The sequence below is a fragment of the Pangasianodon hypophthalmus genome, chromosome 13, assembly GCF_027358585.1.
Source record: "Pangasianodon hypophthalmus isolate fPanHyp1 chromosome 13, fPanHyp1.pri, whole genome shotgun sequence".
Lineage (NCBI taxonomy): Eukaryota > Metazoa > Chordata > Actinopteri > Siluriformes > Pangasiidae > Pangasianodon > Pangasianodon hypophthalmus.
Genome location: NC_069722.1, coordinates 13308917 through 13330327, shown reverse-complemented (window position 1 = coordinate 13330327; position 21411 = coordinate 13308917). Strand labels below are relative to the sequence as shown.

Sequence of the window (21411 nt, the reverse complement as noted above, 5' to 3'; positions counted from 1 at the left end):
ATGAAGGAATAAAAATATCCATCATAATAAAACGTTCTTCAGAATTCACTTAAAAGGCAAATGATAGAGCATATGTTTTTAATTTCATTAAAGATATTCCTTTGAAAACAATATAGGCATCAATGAAATACTGGGCATAAATTTGAAAATTATTATTTATTATTTTATTATATTATATTATTATTTATTATTTTCAAGTAATGATTTACCAAGCAAGACATAATGCAATTTTAAAACTTAAAGTGATTTTGAGTTTCTCATGTCAAAATCCATGTTTTTAGAACCCATATTGTATATGTGCACTTTTACAAAATTGACACATCCTACTGACCACTGACATGGACTGACAGGCTAGGACATTACTGTCACATGGAAACAAAGGCAGAGAGAGAGAGAGAGAGAGAGAGAGAGAGATGGGTTGAGAAGGTCAGAGAGAGAGTGAGAGAGAGGGAGAGAGAGCATGGCTTGAAACCTTTCCCATGCTCTAGCGCTTCAGCAGTCAGATACAGTTAGTCAGAGACTAAGCAATCAGGATAAGCTGGCTTCAGTGTGTGTGTGTGTGTGTGTGTGTGTGAGAGAGAGAGTGAGTGTAGGTTGTATTTTCAAGGACCTCTCAGACTCGGTGTCTGTGTGTCTATGTGTCTACATGTCTCAGTTTTTATCCATATCTCTTTTTTTAATCAATTTTAACTGCCATTTTAACTGAAAACGTCAACATTCAAATGACAAGTATGAATATCAAGCAGATCCTAAAAATACATGTAATTAAGGTTTACATACAGCCTCTGAAATAAGAGACAATTCATCAGTTACTGTAAGCAAAGACATTTTGCCTTGCCTGTTTCTCCACACAAAATGCTGAATTCATTTTTCTTCATTCTTTAAAGGTGCTATGTGTAAAGGTTTTTTTTTTTTTTACACAAAAAATGAATCAGCTATAACACCTTGGTTGCTGGATCAAAGCTGAATAAGAAATTATAAGGCGACACATTTCTGAATATTCCACTTATATGATTTCATTATTGATAGTATCATCATAGTGCCAATTAATTGCATATTAGAGAAAAAAACATCAGTGTTCACTCTTCAGTGAAAATATGTTGTAGGCAAAACCAACTCACATTACAGTACACACACCTAACATTAGGTGTGTAATGTGTGCTGTAGCCTGTTTAGTATCTTTTGCACAAAAAGATTTCCAAGGGATTTGGCTGCAGTATTTCCTTAATTACTAATTTAATTTCAACAATCAGAACTACTATTTTGCCAAGTTGTTCCGGCTTTGTTGTAGAGGACATTTTGTTGTTTCTGTAATGGACTTTGCTTAGACATATTGCATAGCAAATGCAGCAGATGTACTGTAAATACATAAGGCTTCTATCTTGGCTTGGTGTAATATTGGTCTACATAACACCACTCAACACTGTTTCAGTTGCCTTAAAATTTTCAGGTTTTGCTCAAACGCAGCTTGTGCATGACCTTCAACCAGTTGAACAAGAGAAATATACCATACTATGCCACTGAGGGCAGTCGTGGCCTAATGGATAGAGAGTCGGACTTGTAACCCGAAGGTGAACCCGAAGGTGAACCTGAAGGTTGTGGGTTTGAGTCTCGGGTCCGGCAGGGATTGTAGGTGGGGGGAGTGAATGACCAGCGCTCTCTCCCACCCTCAATACCACGACTGAGGTGAGACCCTTGAGCAAGGCACCGAACCCCCAACTGCTCCCCGGGCGCCGCAGCGAAAAAGGCTGCCCACTGCTCCGGGTGTGTGTTCACGGTGTGTGTGTGTGTGTGTTCACTACTGTGTGTGTGCGCACTTGGATGGGTTAAATGCAGAGCACAAATTCCTAGTATGGGTCACCATACTTGGCCACAAGTCACTTCACTTCACTTTTTTTTTTTAGTATCTTCAGCAGAAAGGAGTCATGAAAAAACTCAATGAGAAATGCAATCAATTCAAACCACAAAAAATCTCATAAATATAAACACTTATTATATCAGGATGACACAAAATGTTCCAAATTGATGGTTATCCGAACTCGTCTTGGAACATACAACTCAAAGCGACTTACAATTGAGATGGAATACAAGTGAGAGGTTATCATAAAGATCTTAAAGATCTCCAAGGGATTTGGTTGCAATAGTTCCTCAATCAGTAATTTAATTGCTAGTTTTAAGCTTAACAATCAGCTTAATTTTAAGCTTAACAATCAGCCCTATTCAAGGGCTTAACACGGGCAACTTGCTGATGGAATTTGAACTCATGACCCCAATCAGTAGCCAAATGCCTTAATCAATGAGCCATCCCTGATGCCACTAACCTTTGTTAGAGTTCCTGTAGAGTCTCATCGTTCTTTCAATTCTTGAAAAGATTACAGTGTAATCAAAGCATTAAAAATTCTCTGCTGTTCAGCCCAACTATCCCTTAATATTCCAGCTCTGGATATGTGAAACATTTAGGTTACAGGTCTGTGAATGTTTTTGACACACACATTAATGTCTGTGTGTGTGTGTTTGAGTGTGTGTGTGTGTGTGCGTGTGTGTGCTCATGTCAGTGTGAATGGCTTTCTGTAATGTATGTGCACTTAATGGAAGTGTCAGGAGTGCTGTGCACACACGTATGTGTGTGCTAATGTCAACATGAGTATGGATAATGCGAAAGATCAGATAGAGCCATCATTTTGAGAAGGCTAATGGATGATCAAGGTCATGACTCCATTACAGAGCTCTAAAGTAAGACCCTCTACAGCTGCCTGCTCAGGCCAGAACACAAACAGGATATGAGCTCAAACCCACTGCACCTGATAACACTTTAATCATGACACAAATGGTTTCAGGGCCGTCTAAGCATTATCAAAAAGACATTCATCAGGTGAAAACCACATCAGTGGATAGTGTGGTGTATTTTTAATAATGGATTAAATTCACAGGAATGTTGAGTACACTTCTTTTCAGAACAGTCTAGCCTTAAAGTTACGAAATAGATTCCTGAAATATGAATAGATTCCTGAAACTTCTAAAAATCTATCCATGATTATTTGTCTAACCTGATACTCTCATTCCATTTTTGAGCTAAAATCATCTAACCATCACATGTAACACCTGTTCAGATTGTGTGTCTTGAGTGTGGATATGTACTTGTGAGATTTTTTTGTCTCAAAATTGAATATACCTGCTCCTGAAAGTACATTTTGGCTGCTGTACAGTTTGCAAGATACAGCTATCTCAAATGCTTGATGATAAACAAAAGAGGAGCCTGAGGGTAAAAAGGAAAGCAAATGGAGGGAATTAATTCATGTCTCGCAAAAAAAAAAAAAAAGCAATACTACATGTAGTAATGTTATTGTGTCTGGAACGTTTGTACGTGTGTAAGTGTGCAGAATTCAATATTAATTGGAACATCTCTTCCATCTCAGCCTAATCCTTATTAATTTTTGGACTAGACATTGTTTTTATGACTCATATGACTGTCACTTTCTAGTGTCATACTTAACATGAATGTTTGAATGTGTGTGTGTGAGTAGAATGAAGACTGAGGACAAATCTGATGGCTCATACACAAGAGTAAACACGTGGTCAATGCAGAAGAGAGGGAATTTTAGGGAACACAAGCACAACAAGCACTGTTCTGTATGATGAAGTAAAAGAGTTTTTCTGCCCGATCTTTCCAGTGACCCTCACAGTGGGTAGCGTTGCTGCCCCATAGCACCAGGGATCCCAGTTTGATTCTGAGCTTGGGTTACTTCCTGTGTCCTTTTTTGTTTCCTCTGAGTTCTCAGGTTTCCTCTCACCTCCTAAAAACATGCTGGTTAGCGGACTAGCTGCTCTAAATTACCTCCAGGTGTGAATGAGTGAATGAGAGTATGAATGTGTGTGCATGTTGGCCTGGGATAAACAGGAATCATATACAGGGTGTATTCATGTGCCTCATGCCCAGTTTTCCCAGGATAAGCACTGGATCCACTGCAATCATGACCAGCAAAAACTAGTTACTGAAAACTGATGATGCTTCTATCTATCTATCTATCTATCTATCTATAGTATGTAGAATTTTCACCCTATTTCATTGTTCTGTGTTATTTCTAAAAAATCCCACATTAGAAAAACAGGTTAATGTCTCTCCTTTCTCTTCCTCCTACACTCCTCTCTCTCTCTCTCTCTCTCTCTCTCTCTCTCTCTCTCTCTCTCTCTCTCGCTCTCTCTCGCTCTCTCTGTCCCTTTCCTAGATGTTTTTTTTCTATTGCATTTCATGCTCTCTTTGTCTTCCTCTCCTTTCTGCCTGTTAAAATCTATAACACTCATATTGGCACAGTCATATAGCTGTATTATGAAAGTTGCTGAGAGAAGGAGTAATTTTCAGGCTGATTGTACATGCCTCCCTTTATTATTTCTTTTCTTCTCAAATTCAATTCCTCTCCGTCAGATCTGTGTCAAGAATAAAGCTGCTTTGCTTTCATGACATAGAGCAACAACTAGCGTGACTCAGTTGAGAGCACATACACACATCACTCAGTGGATATTCTGTTCTGTAGTTGTGAAGAGAGTGTGAGAGGGGAATTGTGAAGGAATTAAATGAGTACAGTAACCTTTTAGTGCATGCATAAGACTGAAGTGGCATTATCTCTGTGTCACTATCTTGATGTACATTAAAACATGTTCAACCTATTCTTCTACTATATATTATTATACTATAACTATTCCTTAACTAACATAACTATACTATTCTTTAACTAACATAACTATACTTATATAGATTGTTGCAAGTATATCATCATACGTTAATCACATTTATTAATTTTATCTTTGTATATGAATTTTGATAATTTGTTGTTACAATGAACTCCAGAATTATTGACACCCTTCATGAAAATGAGCAACAAAAATTGAATAAAATAAGCACTGCTTCTGTTGAATCAAGAAACAGTTAGAAAAACTGTTCCTTATCTTTTTTTAAAATAGTTTTTTTCTCAGAAAAACAGGGGGAAAAAAACATTTGATCATTTGACCATGTCCTGTTTTCCTAAGGGATAAACATGAGGTTGCACACATTTAAAGACCTCTCTCACATCAATCACCCTGGGGAAAAGCAAAAAGCTTTTAACACCACAGAGACAGATGGTTGTTGAACTGCACAATTCAGGTAATGGATATAAAAAATATACAAGCAATTAAAATCGTGTGCTGTGGTGAGGTAAGACCAAAATTGGTCTGTTTGGTGAAAAGGGGGGACTGAATACATGTAAAATAGCACCTGATAACCACCTAAATTATGGTAGTGGATAATTGATGCTTTGTGGCTGTTTTGCAGCTAGCTGTTTGATGAAGAACGAAGGTATCATGAATTCTGCTAGCTACTAGTATATCAGGATATTTTAGCCAAAATCTGGTTGTCTCTGTCAGAGGACTTAGAAGAATCTTCTAGATGGATCTCAGCTTCTGCATTTGAACCCTATTAAGAACACATGGTCTAAATTGAAGAAGGCCGTCCAAACGCACAAATCTAAGAATATAAAGGAGCTTGAGATGTTCTGCATGGAGGAGGTTCCATCTATAAGTGCTCTCATTAAGAAAACCTTTTAAGTTTGAAGAAATAATGTGTTAAAAACACTATACAATGTCCCCATATGTTAAAGCACTTAATTCACAAGCTGAAAAATTAATGGTTATACTAAACATATTCTGTATTACATATGCATTTTATAGAAACATTTTTCCTCATTTTCATGAAGAGTGTCAATAATTCTGGAGTTTTCTCTGTTAGAGCACAAAATGATTTTCTTCACAGACAAGGATTAATGTCCCAAGAATTAATTTAGAAAGTATCTGGCAAATATACTGGAATTTAAATGAAAGTCAAATGTATTAATATCACATTACCCAGAGCCTACATCTCCTTTTTATAGTAATATGTGATTCTGATTTTTAAAAAATGATTTAAAAATATAAAATAAACAAAAAGCAAGCTGTTACACTGTTCTTTCAGGTCTCATTGGCTAGCAAACGCAGAGGAGAAGGTTTAACTGCTAGTCTCACATACCAACATTTAAAAAATAATAATCTTGAGGTTTTTTTAGTACAAATGTTGTTTGATCAGAAATAATAATAGGCTACAAATTAGTTTAACAATAAAGGTACAGTTTATAGTTCTTGGTTGCTTCCAGTCCTAAAACAACAATGTAATTTGTTCACATATTCATAGATAGATAGATAGATAGATAGATAGACAGACAGATAGGACGTGGATGAAGATGGGGTGGAAAAACTTCCATTCCACACACAATATGAGAATGCACGAAGCACAGTGTCACTTATACACAGAATTGTGTGAGCATTTGCTCTATCACGCATCACTTTTATTACTAGCCTACTTCTGATGGACTGTTTGACACCCAGTCAAACATACTCACTACACACTCTGTGTGTGTAGGCACAGAACAGAAAGTATTTGAATTGACTGATCTGTTTACATAAGTATATGAAAAGATAATGACATTTGTGCTTGGGATATGTCAAGCAAACCCTGTACACAAATCATGTGTACATTATTAGACAGAAACATTTTGTCATTTAGTCTCTCTTGTCTTACACTGTAGACTTGAAATGAAACAAGGACCATGAATTAAAGTGAGAGTAAGGTAGAATTTGCATCTACAGTACACTGAGGAAATCACATACTGTACAAATGACTATAGACCAAATGTGAATTCTCTCATCAAGACCACAAACATTCAACAGTATCATCCAAGTGACAATATATGCCAGATTGTATATACTGACATAGATATTGGATTTAGGCTTATTTACAAATCTTGTGCACAAATCTGCACATTTTGCAAAGTATCTCTTAGTTACAGATACAGACTTGAGAAGCTAATAGGAGTTGAGGTATAGATGTAATGGCATGTTAGACCTTCGTCACCAAGCTTGGTATCTGGAGATAGTAGGTAAGAACTAACAAAAAATTAATAACTTATAGTACATACAGTGAAATAACCATGGTTGTTATTAATTTAGATTAAAAGCTTGAATACACATTTATGTGGGTTTAACCCCTGCGTTTAGAAAGTTGCATTAAAGGCTATAATTTATAATTTATATTTAATATAGGCTATATTTATAATTTATAGCTATTACCACATAACAGTGCATGAAGAACAGTGGGCCGTTAACTAATAACCAGTTTCTTTGCCTAATTGGGTTTTGTGGTCTTTTCATCAAGTAGTGTTGCTAATTTTAAAGGTGCTAGCATCTCTTTCATCAGCTGTCCTGATCCTGCTGATGCTCTTCCTGCCTGTACACTGTTCCACCCCTATCAGCACATCAGTATGATGGTACAGACATGACAGCTAGCAGATCTTCAAAAAGACTTTTATATAAGCTAATGCATTCTTAGCACTATGTCAGATTTGTTTGTTGTTATTTTTTTAGTCAGTTAATGAGACTGGTTGCTTGTTAAGCTCCTCCATAAGTTAGTTTATTCTCCTTGTTTGAAGATTAAGGGAATGACTTGATCTTATTCTTCAATGAGATACAATACTGTGATTTCCAAACATGTATTCTCCACAAGAAAGTTACAGAGAAACAAAGAAAGTACATAAGAAGTAATTTATTAAGTAAATGACCACTTTTCAAAAGAGTGTGTGGGACAGCTTGGAACAATGTACTAGCCAAATTCCTTAAAAAAAAATTATTTCACTGTTAGTCACTGTTTACCGTGCTCTATTGTATTTTTTTTAATGTAGAAACTTTTCATTAAATTTCATGAAAGCCTCTTCGATTTACAGATTTTTATTTATATGTGCCGAAGACATTGCACAGAAATGTGCTCACAAATGCACTCTGTGGACATTAAATACAAACCATGCCTGGATACAGCTTTCTCTTACCCAAAACCCGGATGAATATAGCTACCAATCACAGTAGATAGGGATGAAAGCAGAGAATAACACGGCAGATGCAACAAATAAAGTTAGATTCTAGAAATTGCCTTTTGGCAGTATGGAAAATTTTTATTGAGCAACATCAGAGCTACAAGAATGTGGAACAATGTGGACTGATTACCTGATTTCATCTATAGCCTACCTACACATCACTTAAAGTGGAGCTATTGTGTACAAGGAGTTGATACTGCCATGGTACATCATTTGTTTTTGTCATGTGATCTGTGATCAGTGCATTTTCTGTTTTGGTGTAATGACTCATTCATTCATCTTCAGTAACCATTTTAGGTTGCAGTGGATTCAGAACCTATCCTGGGAAGACTGGTTGTGAGGCAGGCATACACTCAGGGTGGGCTACGAGTCCATCACAGGGCATCACGCACACATACATTTACACACTTATTCACATCTAGGATAATTTAGTGTAGCTAATCCACCTAAAGGCATGTTTTTGGGAGGAGGGAGGAAACTGGGTAAGCCTTTAGAAATCCTCATGGACACAAGGAGAATGCGTGAAACCCTGCAGAGGAGAGAAGCTCAGGATAGAACCAGGGACCTTGGAGTGGTGTGGCGTCAATGCTATTATTTTCCATTCTCTTATCATTAATTGTTTGAATGTGTAATGAAAGTGTGTTATGATTTCTCCGGTGGGCATAAAAGTCATAAATGCTTGCTTCTTTTACCCTTGCATCCCTGAGGAATTGCATGAGGATCATAGGTCTGCACCTCGCTAATGTCACCAATGTGCAGATGTAGAAGAGGAGCACAGGGCTTCGGGTGCCATTTAGGACAGGGCCAAAGATCTCAGCCGTCAAAGAATGAAAGCTATAGATGAAATTAATTAGTGTGGAAGAGTTGCCTTTGAGGTTGAGCTGCCACAGAGCCCTCTGGTGGAACTGGAGCTCTGGAGTGACATGGAGACTCAGTGGAGCTCACTGACCCATGGTAAGCTGGAGCATCAGTACTGGATAGAACTGAGAGCATTTTGCCAAGAACTTGGCCTTTCAAAAAAATGTTTTTGTCAGTAGTTCCTGGAGCGTTTAAGTGCTCTGAGGTTGTCAAGATGCAGCTGTGTTTTGTGTTTGGTTTTTACCTTAGTCTGGGCCAGGTTGTTCTGGTGTTCTGTCTTCAGTTCAGTATGTCAGGCTTTGACTGTGCTATGCTTGAATACTTGAGACTGGTGGAGTTTGTGCACTGACTTTGATTGAGTCTGAATTTGGACAGGTTCTGTTGTGTAATATTGGCCAGTTTTTCAGTGCTAGATGTTTCATTAAAACTGATCAGACCATGTCTGTGCTCTGTTTCATGCTTTGTAAGAACTGCTTTGGAAAAAAACCCATAACAATCTTCTGGGCCCAAGTGTTTTGGCATTTCAGAACAGTAAGTTTATTTTAGCTGTTTACTCTGGCAATTTATTTCACTCATAGTCAAGTAACAATCTCTGCAGAAGGAGGGGGGTAAATCCATGTGGTTCTGCAATCTGTTGCCTTTCGTTTACTATACAACCAGAGAACACCAGCAAAACCACCAATTATCAATCTCATCCATATCCATTTATTTTAAATGTCTACATCAGATTCATACATTTCCATCATACCAGTGCATATGTAAGTGATAAATCAAGCACAGAGTGAATACTTACCCTCCCTCTCTGAAACATCCCTCCCACGTATACACACTTGTCTATGTTCAACAACTCGCACCCATGCACAAATTCATTCTCTCACACACATACACACAGCACACATTAGTGAGTGAGAGAGAGAGAGAAAGAAACAGAAACACAGCACTCACCGTTATGGTAGGGATAGCAGTAACCAGCGAGTACACGAGGACAGGCGGCACTTTGCTGTTCTCCTCCGGACCTGGGTAAGGCTTGGAAAATGTCTTGTCGTAGCAGAAGAAACCTTGGATGTGCACGGGGAAGGTGTCCGTGTACTCAAAGTAGTACGCCAGGAGGACGGTTCCTGCCATGATCACCAGCTGGAAATAGAACATGGTCCTTAGAACCGAGAAGGAGGAGGAATACTCCAACCCTGCACTCTTACAACCACACAAACCGGCATAGGAGGGAGGGAGAGAGAGAAATATAAAGAGAGAGAGAGAGAGAATGAAAGAGAAGGTCTTACAGAAGAGAAATGATTTTAGTATCTCTAAAGCACACAGTGTAAAAAAAGAATGAGAGAAAGGAGAAAAGCGTGTGATGAGAGACAGACAAGGTGGGAATATCTGCCAGGGAAAAGAGAGAGAGAAGGAGGTTGAGCCAAAAAGAGGAGGGATTGAGGGAGGGAGGGTGTGAGAGAGGGAATGCGTGTGAGCTGGCACACATTACTCTGGCAGTGTGAACCCTGTGGATGTGTGCGTGCATATTTTTGGCTGTGTGTAAAGTGCAGCGTGAGTAGAAGCCATGTGCGAATGTGATCATTAACACATTTTAAATTGATGCTGCTTTCTCTCTGCTCAGCTTCTGATTAGAACAACACACTCACTGCTGGAAAAATGCGAAGCAAGATCTGCCATGTAAAGGCCATTTATAACTCTGTCTGTGTCGGAGTATGTGTATATGTGTGTGTTGCAGATGAGGGAAACCCTGAGGACCTTATGTTCACAGAAACACACTGTGACAATCAATTTTACTGAAATGTCTTCCACATCCGTCCCTGGTGATGGCTGACTGTTTATTGACATGTTGTTGTGTAAAAGATGGGGCTGTGGGTGAGAGAGGGAGCTAATATGTCCAGCACTGTGTGCAGAAAAAGGGGATGTAGAAAAGTAATATGTTTTTTTTTCTCCCTTAATCCAAGCTTATCACAGTTCATCACTCCATAAATAATTTTTGACAATGCACTAGTAAATATTGGAATACTTGTAAAGAGCAAAAAACACATCACACTTGATCCAAAAACAAATCCAAGATTAACATCTGAACATTATTTCCCACAACTCCATTCCACTATTTAGCATCTTCAGATTTTAAAACCACAAAGCAAACATGGATATAATTTCATTATTTAAACACAATTTCAGCTGTAAATACTGTATGTACAAATGCACTAGTTAAATACTAGTTAAATTACTCCCAGGTAGCAATTTTAATTCAGCAGACCATTTTTGAAACGTTATGGTTCTAGCACATTTTCTAGGACATTTTTTTTGTGTGTTTTATTAAAACATATTCATACAACATTGCTGCAACATTTTGTACTTGTAGGAAAGTTAACTCGGACGTTTCCATAATGTTCATTTTTGTGCGTCACATTCAAAGAACATTAAGAAGCCAAGCCTTATTATGTCACGTATTTTTTTAAATACTGCAGGAATGGTATTTATGTAATGTTACAGCTGAACCTTATGCGAACCCGTCAGATACATTGCTGAACTTTCTAATAACGTTCTCTGGGTAATGAGGCAGCTCAAATGCACATATTTATTCTGCTTAGCATAAACTTCACTTTTTCCTAATCTCAGCATGAATCATCAGCTTGATCAAGGCATATGCTGAGCCTGAAGGCACACGCTACTGCAGAGAGATGCAGCATTTCTGAAGGTTTTAATAACCATACATAAGCAAGACAAGATGACTCAGACTAACACTACATACGACAGTTCTGTTTCTCTCAACCTTGGAGGTGTAGACTTAATTTTTAGACTAGTCAGCTCCCTACAATGAGTTGAAGAACAAAATCCTAAGGCATATTTAATCCAACATTTTCCTATTCATTTCCTAGTGAAATACACAGTATCTGTATGCTATTACCAGTCTATAATATTATGCAATGGATTTGTATCCCATTTCCTGGTTTCAGATGAACAATAATATTGTTCAGATATTGAGTCAGGTACTGCATGAACAGATTTCAGTTATGGAGGAGGCACTCAAGCATAGTGTATAAATTTGGCAGACATGCAAGGCCCAAATGGTCGTGTGTCCCATGGGGCCAGAATCACGATGTGGGTCTCTGCTCATTCAGAAAGGAGGGGCGGTGATTCCATATGGCACTATGTCTATTTTCTGCACCTTTTTTTCCATCAAAAGGCTATATTAGTCTAGATGGTTTATTGTCATTCATTTTGGTCACATTACATGTTTGTGAGTTGGATTTTAGCTGGCAGCTAGTGTCTATTAAGTATTTAGGGATCTTTTCTCAGACCTCTCAGACACCTTTTCATCATTTCTTTGCCTTTATTGTAATTAGAGAAGGGATTTTCTTTGATATTTCCAATGTGAGTTGTAGTACCACTATGGTAAAAATATTTGATTGCAAACTTTACTGTTTCTTATTCATAATGAGTTGTTAATATAAAAAATATCTGGCTGTCCCATTCACTAAATTCTAGGAGAAAAAGCCTAACGTTAGCTATAAGTGTGGAAAGCCAGTTTTTTACTCACAGTCTTGTTAGCCATCTGACAAGTTATCTAGAAAAGATCCAGTGAATATATTCATAGCTAGCATTTTTAGTTAACTGGTTCAGAAAAAATCAATTCTGCATCATTTTTGATTGTCGCCACCTCTAAAAAGCCAAATCAATGCATATCCTTGTTTTAGCTCAGGCTCGGGAAAGCTCCTTTTTGCTAGAAGTCTGGGTCTTGTTTCTGGTGCTGCTCAGGTTAAAGGTGTGGTGTTAGGGCATCCTCCATGCTCAACTAACTCTTGTAATGTATCTGGTTCATCACTTGCTCTACACATTGGTAGTTGGGCCTTTGTTCCTTCTTAAGGCTGTTGAGTAAATCCATGATGATGTAAGAGTCTGAAAACTGTGCACCAAATCTGACATGGCAGCTCTAACTTTGAATTAATATTTTAGGTCTTTCAAAGTGATTGGATTATTTTTTTGATGACTAAATAAAGCTACTCTTTTAATTTTTAATAAAAGAGGTACAGTACATACTGTACTTATTGCAGAATCAACATTTGTAAAAAAATTTTTTTTTTTGGACTAAGAAATGGGTGATGTTAATGCTAATCAATTCACACTTTCTAAATTCACACTTTTACTAAATTCAGTTACTCTACGAATTCAAGAATGCAATGGTCTTCATGTTCCAGAGGCTATATTTCATTTCTAGACTATAAGATAATACTGCCCAATGGTTATTTTTCCACCTGAATCTCTGAGTTAATTGAACTGTTTTGCCAATTTGCTTATCTTGGTTGGAGTCTTCCTCAATAAAGGTCATCAGCTACATCATCAATATAATTTTAGATATATGATAGATGTAATGGCTTCAGACTTTCTTAACTCATATTTCCTAACTCATATTTTTTGGATTGTGGTCTGTAATGCCCCTTAGAACACAGGCTAATAATATGGATTATTACTGTACTAAATATTCTAATGAAATAAATGATTTTAATGCAAAAAGACAACAGTAAAACTGCAACAGTATATTATTTAGCAGTTGGAAATCAGTAGAATAGACTTGTGGGGGCTTTGCTTATCATGGTAAGATTCAAAAAATAATACAAGAAAAAATATCATTTATTCATTTCTAGCAGAATATTTCATCCAGAAGGTATTTACTATATTATCCTAGCCTCCAGTATCCTTGCTTGGTGGTACATCTAACTACATTTTTAAAAATAGCTATCAAAATGCTCACTAAGACCTAAGGCACTAGGAGGTTGACATACACTTTGAAGACTTGAAGACTTGAAAACAACATGATATGCTGACAGTATCTCAAGTTGTCAAACGGGAAAACTCTACCCCCACATGTATCTTGAGGTATGTTCAGCCACCCTTCCACTTTAGAACAAACCTCAGCCAGTGGACATGGTAGCTTATGCAATAATTTGACTGACAGGCCTTTCTATTTATATATAGCTCATTGAAATCCTTAATTCTGACTGACAAGTATAGATTAAAACTTACATGCAGACCTGTGTTTGTTGAAGGATGCTGGGTGGATATAGATGTATGGATGATACATGGATCTTTGGGAGAGATGGCATTCATTTCTGGTTAAAAAAACTGAAATAGTACTGACAGATCATCTCATAAATGGAGGCCATTATCATCACATATGTTTTACTGTTTAATATGCACTCCATGCTGGAAGCCCACAGTCATAACTGTCTATAATGCAGACTGAATGAAGAATGACTAGCCTTATCAATGCGCAGCACTTGGACAGCAGAATGCTCAGCCTCTTATTAAAATTAACAGTGTAATGTACCACTAACAGAGCAGTCAGTACAGCCTGTTGGAAACTGCGAGAAGTGCCATGCAGCTGCTTGTGGGCAACCTTACACAGAGCTCTCAATAAAATGCTCTGACCTGAGTAGCCTGATGCTAACATCGAAGTGTTGCACATCAGGGAGAAACTGAGTAGAACTTAGTTATACTGCTTTAACAATGCACCTGAAGGTAAAAGCAAATCTGTAAGTAGTTGTTTTGTCTCTTGGAAAAGTTTTACTAAGAAAAAGTTACTAAGCGAAATGTTGGCTGGACCGACAGGTGACTAGCTAGCAAAATTAGTTCTGCAGTGATACTACAGTTAATATTAATATTAGCTAACCAGGTTATATGTAACACTTACACTGTATTGCTTATTTGATTGCTGTTGTTTATGTGAAAGTAGGGGATACTTAATGCAAGAGAATCATGGAGAAAGTGTCTGCAGGCTCAAGCAAAGGAAAAACGGCAGTAGTTTGGTGTTATTATACACCAATTATACAATCTTTATATATATATATATATATATATATATATATATAAAAATATATATATATACATATATATATATATATATATATATATATATATATATATATATATATATATATATAATATTATATATAATTTTATATAATATTTTTGATGCTGCAATTTAATATAATCTTTTTGATGCAGCATTATATGCTGGACCTAATGTAGCTTCATGGTGGAATACAAGTCGATGCACTTTCATTTGTTAGTTTGGACACGTAGGGCCCCTCTTTAAAGCATATTCCTGCTGATTTTTGTTCCCAGTCCGTTCCTAATAAGCAGTTTCCATGCCAGTTATATCTAGAAAAAAAATGTAAACCAAAAATAATAAAAGACATCTAAAAAAGACACATAATATCCTTTCCTTACATTGTCAGAAATAATTTGTTGTCCACTTAGTCGTGAAAATAGAGCAGCACTTTTTGAGCTGAGCCACCTCAACTCCTGTGTTACCATGTTCCATCTCCTGTATCTTTTCTTTGTCCGTACATGCTTTCTGTCCTTGTCGTGCTGGTCCTCCTCCCTTCTCTACTCTCAAACTTAGTGGATTTTAGCTTTGCTGAATATTTCATGGAGCTGCCACAGTTGCTTTTGCCACATGACTGGCACACAAATGGTTGTACAATTTAATCATACATATCTGTTTTACACAGAAAAAAAAAAAACATTCTGTACCACAAAGAGCTAAGATTACATTTCTTATACTTTACATTAATGAAATATTAATATATCCCTGAAACTATCAGGATGGTAATTCCAGACTTGCATTCCTCACTTTCATAACTAGACACCTTTTCCTATTAGTTTCACTCTCTTAACTAATTACCAGTAATTGCTAAATTTTATTTTTATGATTTAAAAAAAATGAATAATATGCTGAAAGGTTAAGGGCATAAAACTTAAAGACTACACTACGCTAGTGTTCAGCAGTTCTGCGTTTCCAGGTGTAGTTGGAGAGCACAGCACCAGGACCTACCATCAAAAATATCTCCACTTTAGCTTTGAGACCCCCTCAAACACAGGCAAAGACATAAGAATACGCTAACACACACATACACACACACACACACACACATACACACACACAAATCTACATCTACATCCTTTACTCATAGTTCACAGCTCTCATGGCTCTTTTATGTTTCTCAAATGTTTAGATCTTGGACGAAACATTACAAGAATTTCCTTCAGGATCAATAAAGTTTATCTTAATGATGTGACTTCAGATATAATTTCTATAGAAGGTCTTTTCATTTGCCCTCTTGCTATCTTACTCTCAAATACAGAGCAGATTTTTAGAATATCTTTTGTCCACTTCTCGTCATATTAAGTGCCCTTCACATGTTTCTGACCCATCTGGACTAAAAAGACGTGTGTGAGAATCCTGTTCATTGACTTTAATACTCCATTTAACACAATCATACCATAGAAACTGATAGGATAGGCCTGACCAAATCTGTAACTGCAAATCAAGACTTCTTGACAGATGATCTCTTGTCAGTCTGGATTACTAACACCATCTCCAGCACCATGACACTGAGTCTTGACACCCCTCAGGGCTCAACCCGCTGTGGACTTACGACTGCAACAAAATCCATCTCAAATCACATCATCAAATTTGCTGATTACACAAGAGCAGCTGCCCTCAATGGTGACAAATCATCATTCAGAAACGAGGAGGAACCTGGTGACTGGTCTAGAAATAAAGACGTGTTACTGAAGGTCCTGACATGTCAAGCCGACTATGGGCCATGGGATGCCATTAAGCACTGGTGGCTGATCATCTCCTGCAGTTTTGTGGTGTGCTCCTTTTATTGGGTGTATGTTATTCTTTCTTTTGTTGGAATACAGTCTACTTTCTTCTTCTGTTATGACACTGTTAAGTGTATCTTGGCTGTCAGCTGAACCTGTGTGCATATTTTAATAAAAGATGTGAAGCAATGGCTGATGACCATCAGTAAGCCATGGCTGGAGCTTGTTTTTCACATCACCTTGGTGCGTCAGGGTGATTAATTATTGACTACTAGAAGACCTGTGGTGATCACTTTCCACTGCACATTCACAGCTCCTTAAGGAATGATTACAAACATTTTGGTTTGCCCGTTGCAGAGCGCTTCACCTGGACTAGCCTGTTGAGCCAAAAACCCAGCAGATCTCCCTTTTCAGCAGAGACAGAGGAGAGGAAACTTCCTTCATTCCATTCTCACTATACTTATGTCTCATTATTCTTTATGCTGCTACATGTATATGCTACATATAACACTTTAGAGTTTACAGTCCTGCTAGTAAAAATCTAAAGTAATTCAGCAAGGTCTATACTTAATGATCACTTCAAATTGACATTATTTAAATTCTGAGATGATTAGAAAGTAAATTGGGTGGCCAAACCTTATTAATCTATAAGATAAAATATTGTTTGGTTATATAAGGTTCTGTCTGACTGGTTCTTATTACACAAGCTCATTAAATTTATTCTCAATAAATAACTAATAAATGGTATAAAACTCAGTAAAGTTGTATTTTTCCGAATACGATTTTAAATTTAAATCTTAAATCTGAAGTTGTTTCTAAACAAGTTTCACAAATTTCAAACATTTAACAATATTAAAATACATTAGAACATACAATCCATTTTTCAACCACACAAACTCATTCCATTCCAATTCTTCTAGATGACCTTGAGTCCCTGGTTAAGCTTTAGTTCTGTTTAAGCAGGTTGTATGTAGCTAGGCAATGTCACTAATATATCATGCTAATATGATCTGATGTCGTAATATTAGATTTCTGCTGCGCCAAAGACTTTCTAATGTGCCACATTTATTCATTGTAAAACCAGTGATTACAGTGCATATGTATTGCACCTGTTCAAAATTGTACACTCATTGAGAATATATGTACAGTACACTCACTATATAGCCAAATGTTTGACCATCACACCCATATGTGGTTACTGTTGCCACAAAGTTGGAAGCACACAATGGTATAGAATGTCTTTGTATGCTGTAGCATTAAGATTTCCTTTCACTCAAACTAAGGGGTCCAAACCTGTTCCAGCATGACAATGCTCCTGTGCACAAAGCAAGCTCCATGAAGAGGAGTGGAAGAACTCCAGTGGCCTGCACAGATCCCTGACCTCAACCCCACTGTACGTCTTTGTGATGTCTGCATATTTTTTCAAATATTACAACAAAACCTTTGCAAAATACACCCTAGACTATTAAATAATCCGAAAGTTTATGAGATACACATTTTCCAAAATGCCAGATAGAAGCTTATAATAATCAGGTTATGATATGTAGTTACTACTATATACTGTGCTTTGTCATGATCTGCAATATTTACTGTATTGTATAATGATAAAGGCAATGGGAGATAATGAATTCAGGAAGAAACCGATGCCAGAAAAGTAACGTAAAATTAGCTCACTTTCACTCTTGGCAAGCAAGAAGCTTGAGCAATAGGTGCTCAGTTTGGAGCATTTGTTATTTACAAGCAGTTGCCAAAATTGTGTTAGCTTGGCTGTGCAGCGTATACAGTATAGAGCATGATATTAAATTTTTAGCAAGGGTTCTGTTTTCAACCCTATGTGATGTAACGAGAGGGAACTGCCCTACACAGTATCTACAGTATCTGACAAACTGACAGAAACATGTTTTGTAAGCAGGTGATTAGTTAGCTTGTTATATTAGACCTTACTGTAATAGTCTATAGTATGGATTAGGGATGTTATCTGTTACCTGTAAAAGTGGTTGCCTAGAATGGCTTAGACTAGAGATAAAATACTGTCACTATTAATTACATCACATGTGCACCAAAAGAGTACTCAAAAAAAAAACTATTTAAAATATAACTTTTATTACTATGCAGATCTCTAACATAAGAGTATTGAAGTTAAAGATAAATAATAAAGATTTTTTTTCCTGGGCCTCACTGAAATTGCTTCTGGATGAAATGATTTTAAAAACTTGAAATAGATTTCGGGAAGTGGGATGCTGGGGCTCGGAGTGCTGTGTTCGGCTGTGTGGTGGACAGGACGCTTCCGTGGGAGGAAGAAAGGGAGAGCATGGGGGAGGCGGAGGAGGAACGCAGCTCTAGTAGGATGAGTGAAAAGCACAGAATTGGAGGCCAGTGCATAGAGAGAGGGAAGGAAGGAGAGTGGGATGTTGGCATATGAAGGTTTTCATTTTGCTAGTATTGGAGTGTGGTGAATTTGTTTGGAGGCTTTGTGTATGTATGTGTGTGTATGTGTGTGTCCATGTGCATGTGTATGGGCTTAAATAAGAGTAAGCCAAAGGACTAAAACAGGTTTGATCCTCCTTCGAGATCTTGGCTGAATTGTACAGTGTAACAGTATGTGTATATTCTCATGCAGGAAATATGGGGTGTGTTCTTTATTTCTTTATTTATTATCTCGGAGTAGGAGTTTACATTTCCTCCATCTAATCTTATTTTCTCTCCCACTCAGCACATAAAAGGCATTAAAAGTAGTTCAGGATTGCCTGGCTGATTACACAGCAGGGTGGTTTTGTGCATGTTTTCATTTGAAAGACTTATTGCCTGTCACGTGTGTAAGTGAACACGTGTTCTCTTGTACGCAATATAGATATATTTTAGAGATGAGGAAGGTAGCCAGACACACGTGGAGCAAGGTGTGTGATCCCACAATATGGTGCTAATAAGATGGTGTGTGTGTGTGTGTGTGTGTGTGTGTGTGTTTCCCTCTCTTTCTGTACGTGTCTATCAGTAGTCATGTCTATCAGTAGAAATAATTAAGTTTTTACATTTTCTAAGATTAAAATTCATAATTTATGTGACATTATTTCTCTGTAATCAAGAGAGGGTTAACACACCACAGTGGACATAAGCAGTATTGCACCAATAAAATAAGAAAACACATATTATTCCAACAGTGCCCTCCATTGGCATTTGCAAGAATCGTGTTTCGTCTAGTGTATTAAATCCTATTATGAATAATATGCATGAGAGATTTTCAAAAGCTTGTGAGGTTATGAGATTTAAAGTTTATCAGGAATGCATGCTCCTACATTTTCAGGTGAGTAATAAGCAAAGGGTATGTAGTTTGTGTTATCAATTTAATATTACAAACTTCTTGCAAAACTACTGCACTGAAAATGCACAATTGTAACACTCAAGAATTCAATATAAGATAATCAATATAAGATAATGAACAAACTGAATAAGCCAATCACAAAACACACACACACACACAAACATACACACACATACGCATGATAGCAAAGATGCTGCTACCAAAAAAAAATCAATTTTTTGAGTTATGAAAACACCAAGCACACAGAATAATGTATAAGCATTTTGGAAGGATAGACCATTAGAGACTAATAAGAGACTAATAAAGCAAGAGTGAGAAAGACAGAAAAGATAAGACAAATAGATAGGAAGGTGTGCAGATACACAGACAGTGAATAATACAGCCAATCAGTCTCCATAGTAACAGCAGCAGAGATTTCAGTGTGTGTGTGTGTGTGTGTGTGTGTGTGTGTGTGTGTGTGTCTGTGTGCGTGTCTGTCTTTCTGTCTGTCTGTTTCTGTGTGTCTAATAATTTAGCTACAATACATGACTCAATGTCACCCTACAAACATAACAATACAAGTGTGTGGGTTTGAGTGTCTCACATTCTAGACAAGCAAAGTCACATAGCTCCTTTTGTTTAAGCCTTTCAAAGTGAATTCCAATCATATATCACCTCATGTAAAAGATACGTGTTCAGGCTAATTTAAAAATGCAGCTTTGCTACAAGCTATATCAGGTAGCTAAGATTATAGCTTGCTACACTAAATGGCGAAAGACGTTTGGCTACATCCATGACTGATGTCACTTCTTCTGCTAATTACAACAAATAATTAACAAAAATTTGTTTGTAACACATTTTTTGAAAATAAATAAATAAATAAATTGTCCATGAACACTAGCTTCATAAGAAAACTTGCACTGATTTGAAAAGTGACTCCATAAATTTTGTATTCCTTAAATATAACTGAATACAAAAACTGATTAGAGTAAGCTTTTATTTATTTCCCTAAGTATCACTCAATAAAAATAAATATAAAATAGCTTTATATTTCTCATTCATTTATCATTTACTGTCCCTTTTTATGTTTCAACTTCTCACGTTCCCTGCTGAATATTTTCCAGCACATTTACTCATTTATCTATTTCTTATTTTACTCATGCAAAATTATAACTTATATGATAATAAGGGGTCTTATCTACACAGGCAATAACTGATGTATCATTTGCTAATCATTGCACACACATCCACCATCTGAAAACCACCAAAAAACTGTAGTAACCATGGTTACTATAGTACATGATTTTGAAACCATGGTCTTACTATTAATGCTATGGTACACGGTTTCAAAACCTTGTTAAAAAAAAATATTTAAAAAAAAGTAATGTTTTTTATGTAATATTTATTCATGTGAAGTATTAGAGTTAAAATTAAAAACAAATAAGAGGACAAGACATCTTAGAAGTACTCCCAACTGCTTGCATATGAGATAGAAGAGAGGTGAAGGATCTAGAATAGAGGAAAGTGTTTTGCAGTGTTTTGTTGTACAGCTTGCTTTTATTGTTCAGCCTTCAGACAACTTCCTTCAGCTGCTTTAAGCTTGTATTGTATAATAGTTTGTCAGTCAAATACCAGACATATACATACTAAGCTGTTAAAGCCAAAACAAGAGTAAAATGTGATCTGGCACTTGCACGGCCTACTCATGTA

General features: G+C 36.8%; 1 protein-coding gene across 4 annotated transcripts in view; it reads right to left on the bottom strand.

The window, feature by feature from the left end:
- Positions 1–21411, bottom strand: part of plppr2a (phospholipid phosphatase related 2a) — a 38405-nt gene that overhangs the window by 7829 nt on the left and 9165 nt on the right. For 2 of the 4 annotated variants that reach the window (XM_026916086.3, XM_026916084.3), the window contains exon 3: positions 9735–9923. The exons of 1 other annotated variant lie outside the window; for it this stretch is intronic. In XM_026916086.3, coding sequence (XP_026771887.1) covers positions 9735–9923 — 189 coding nt within the window. Of the gene's footprint in view, positions 1–9734; positions 10835–21411 lie in introns of those variants that run through there. One more of the 4 variants, XM_026916085.3, reaches the window with a different exon arrangement.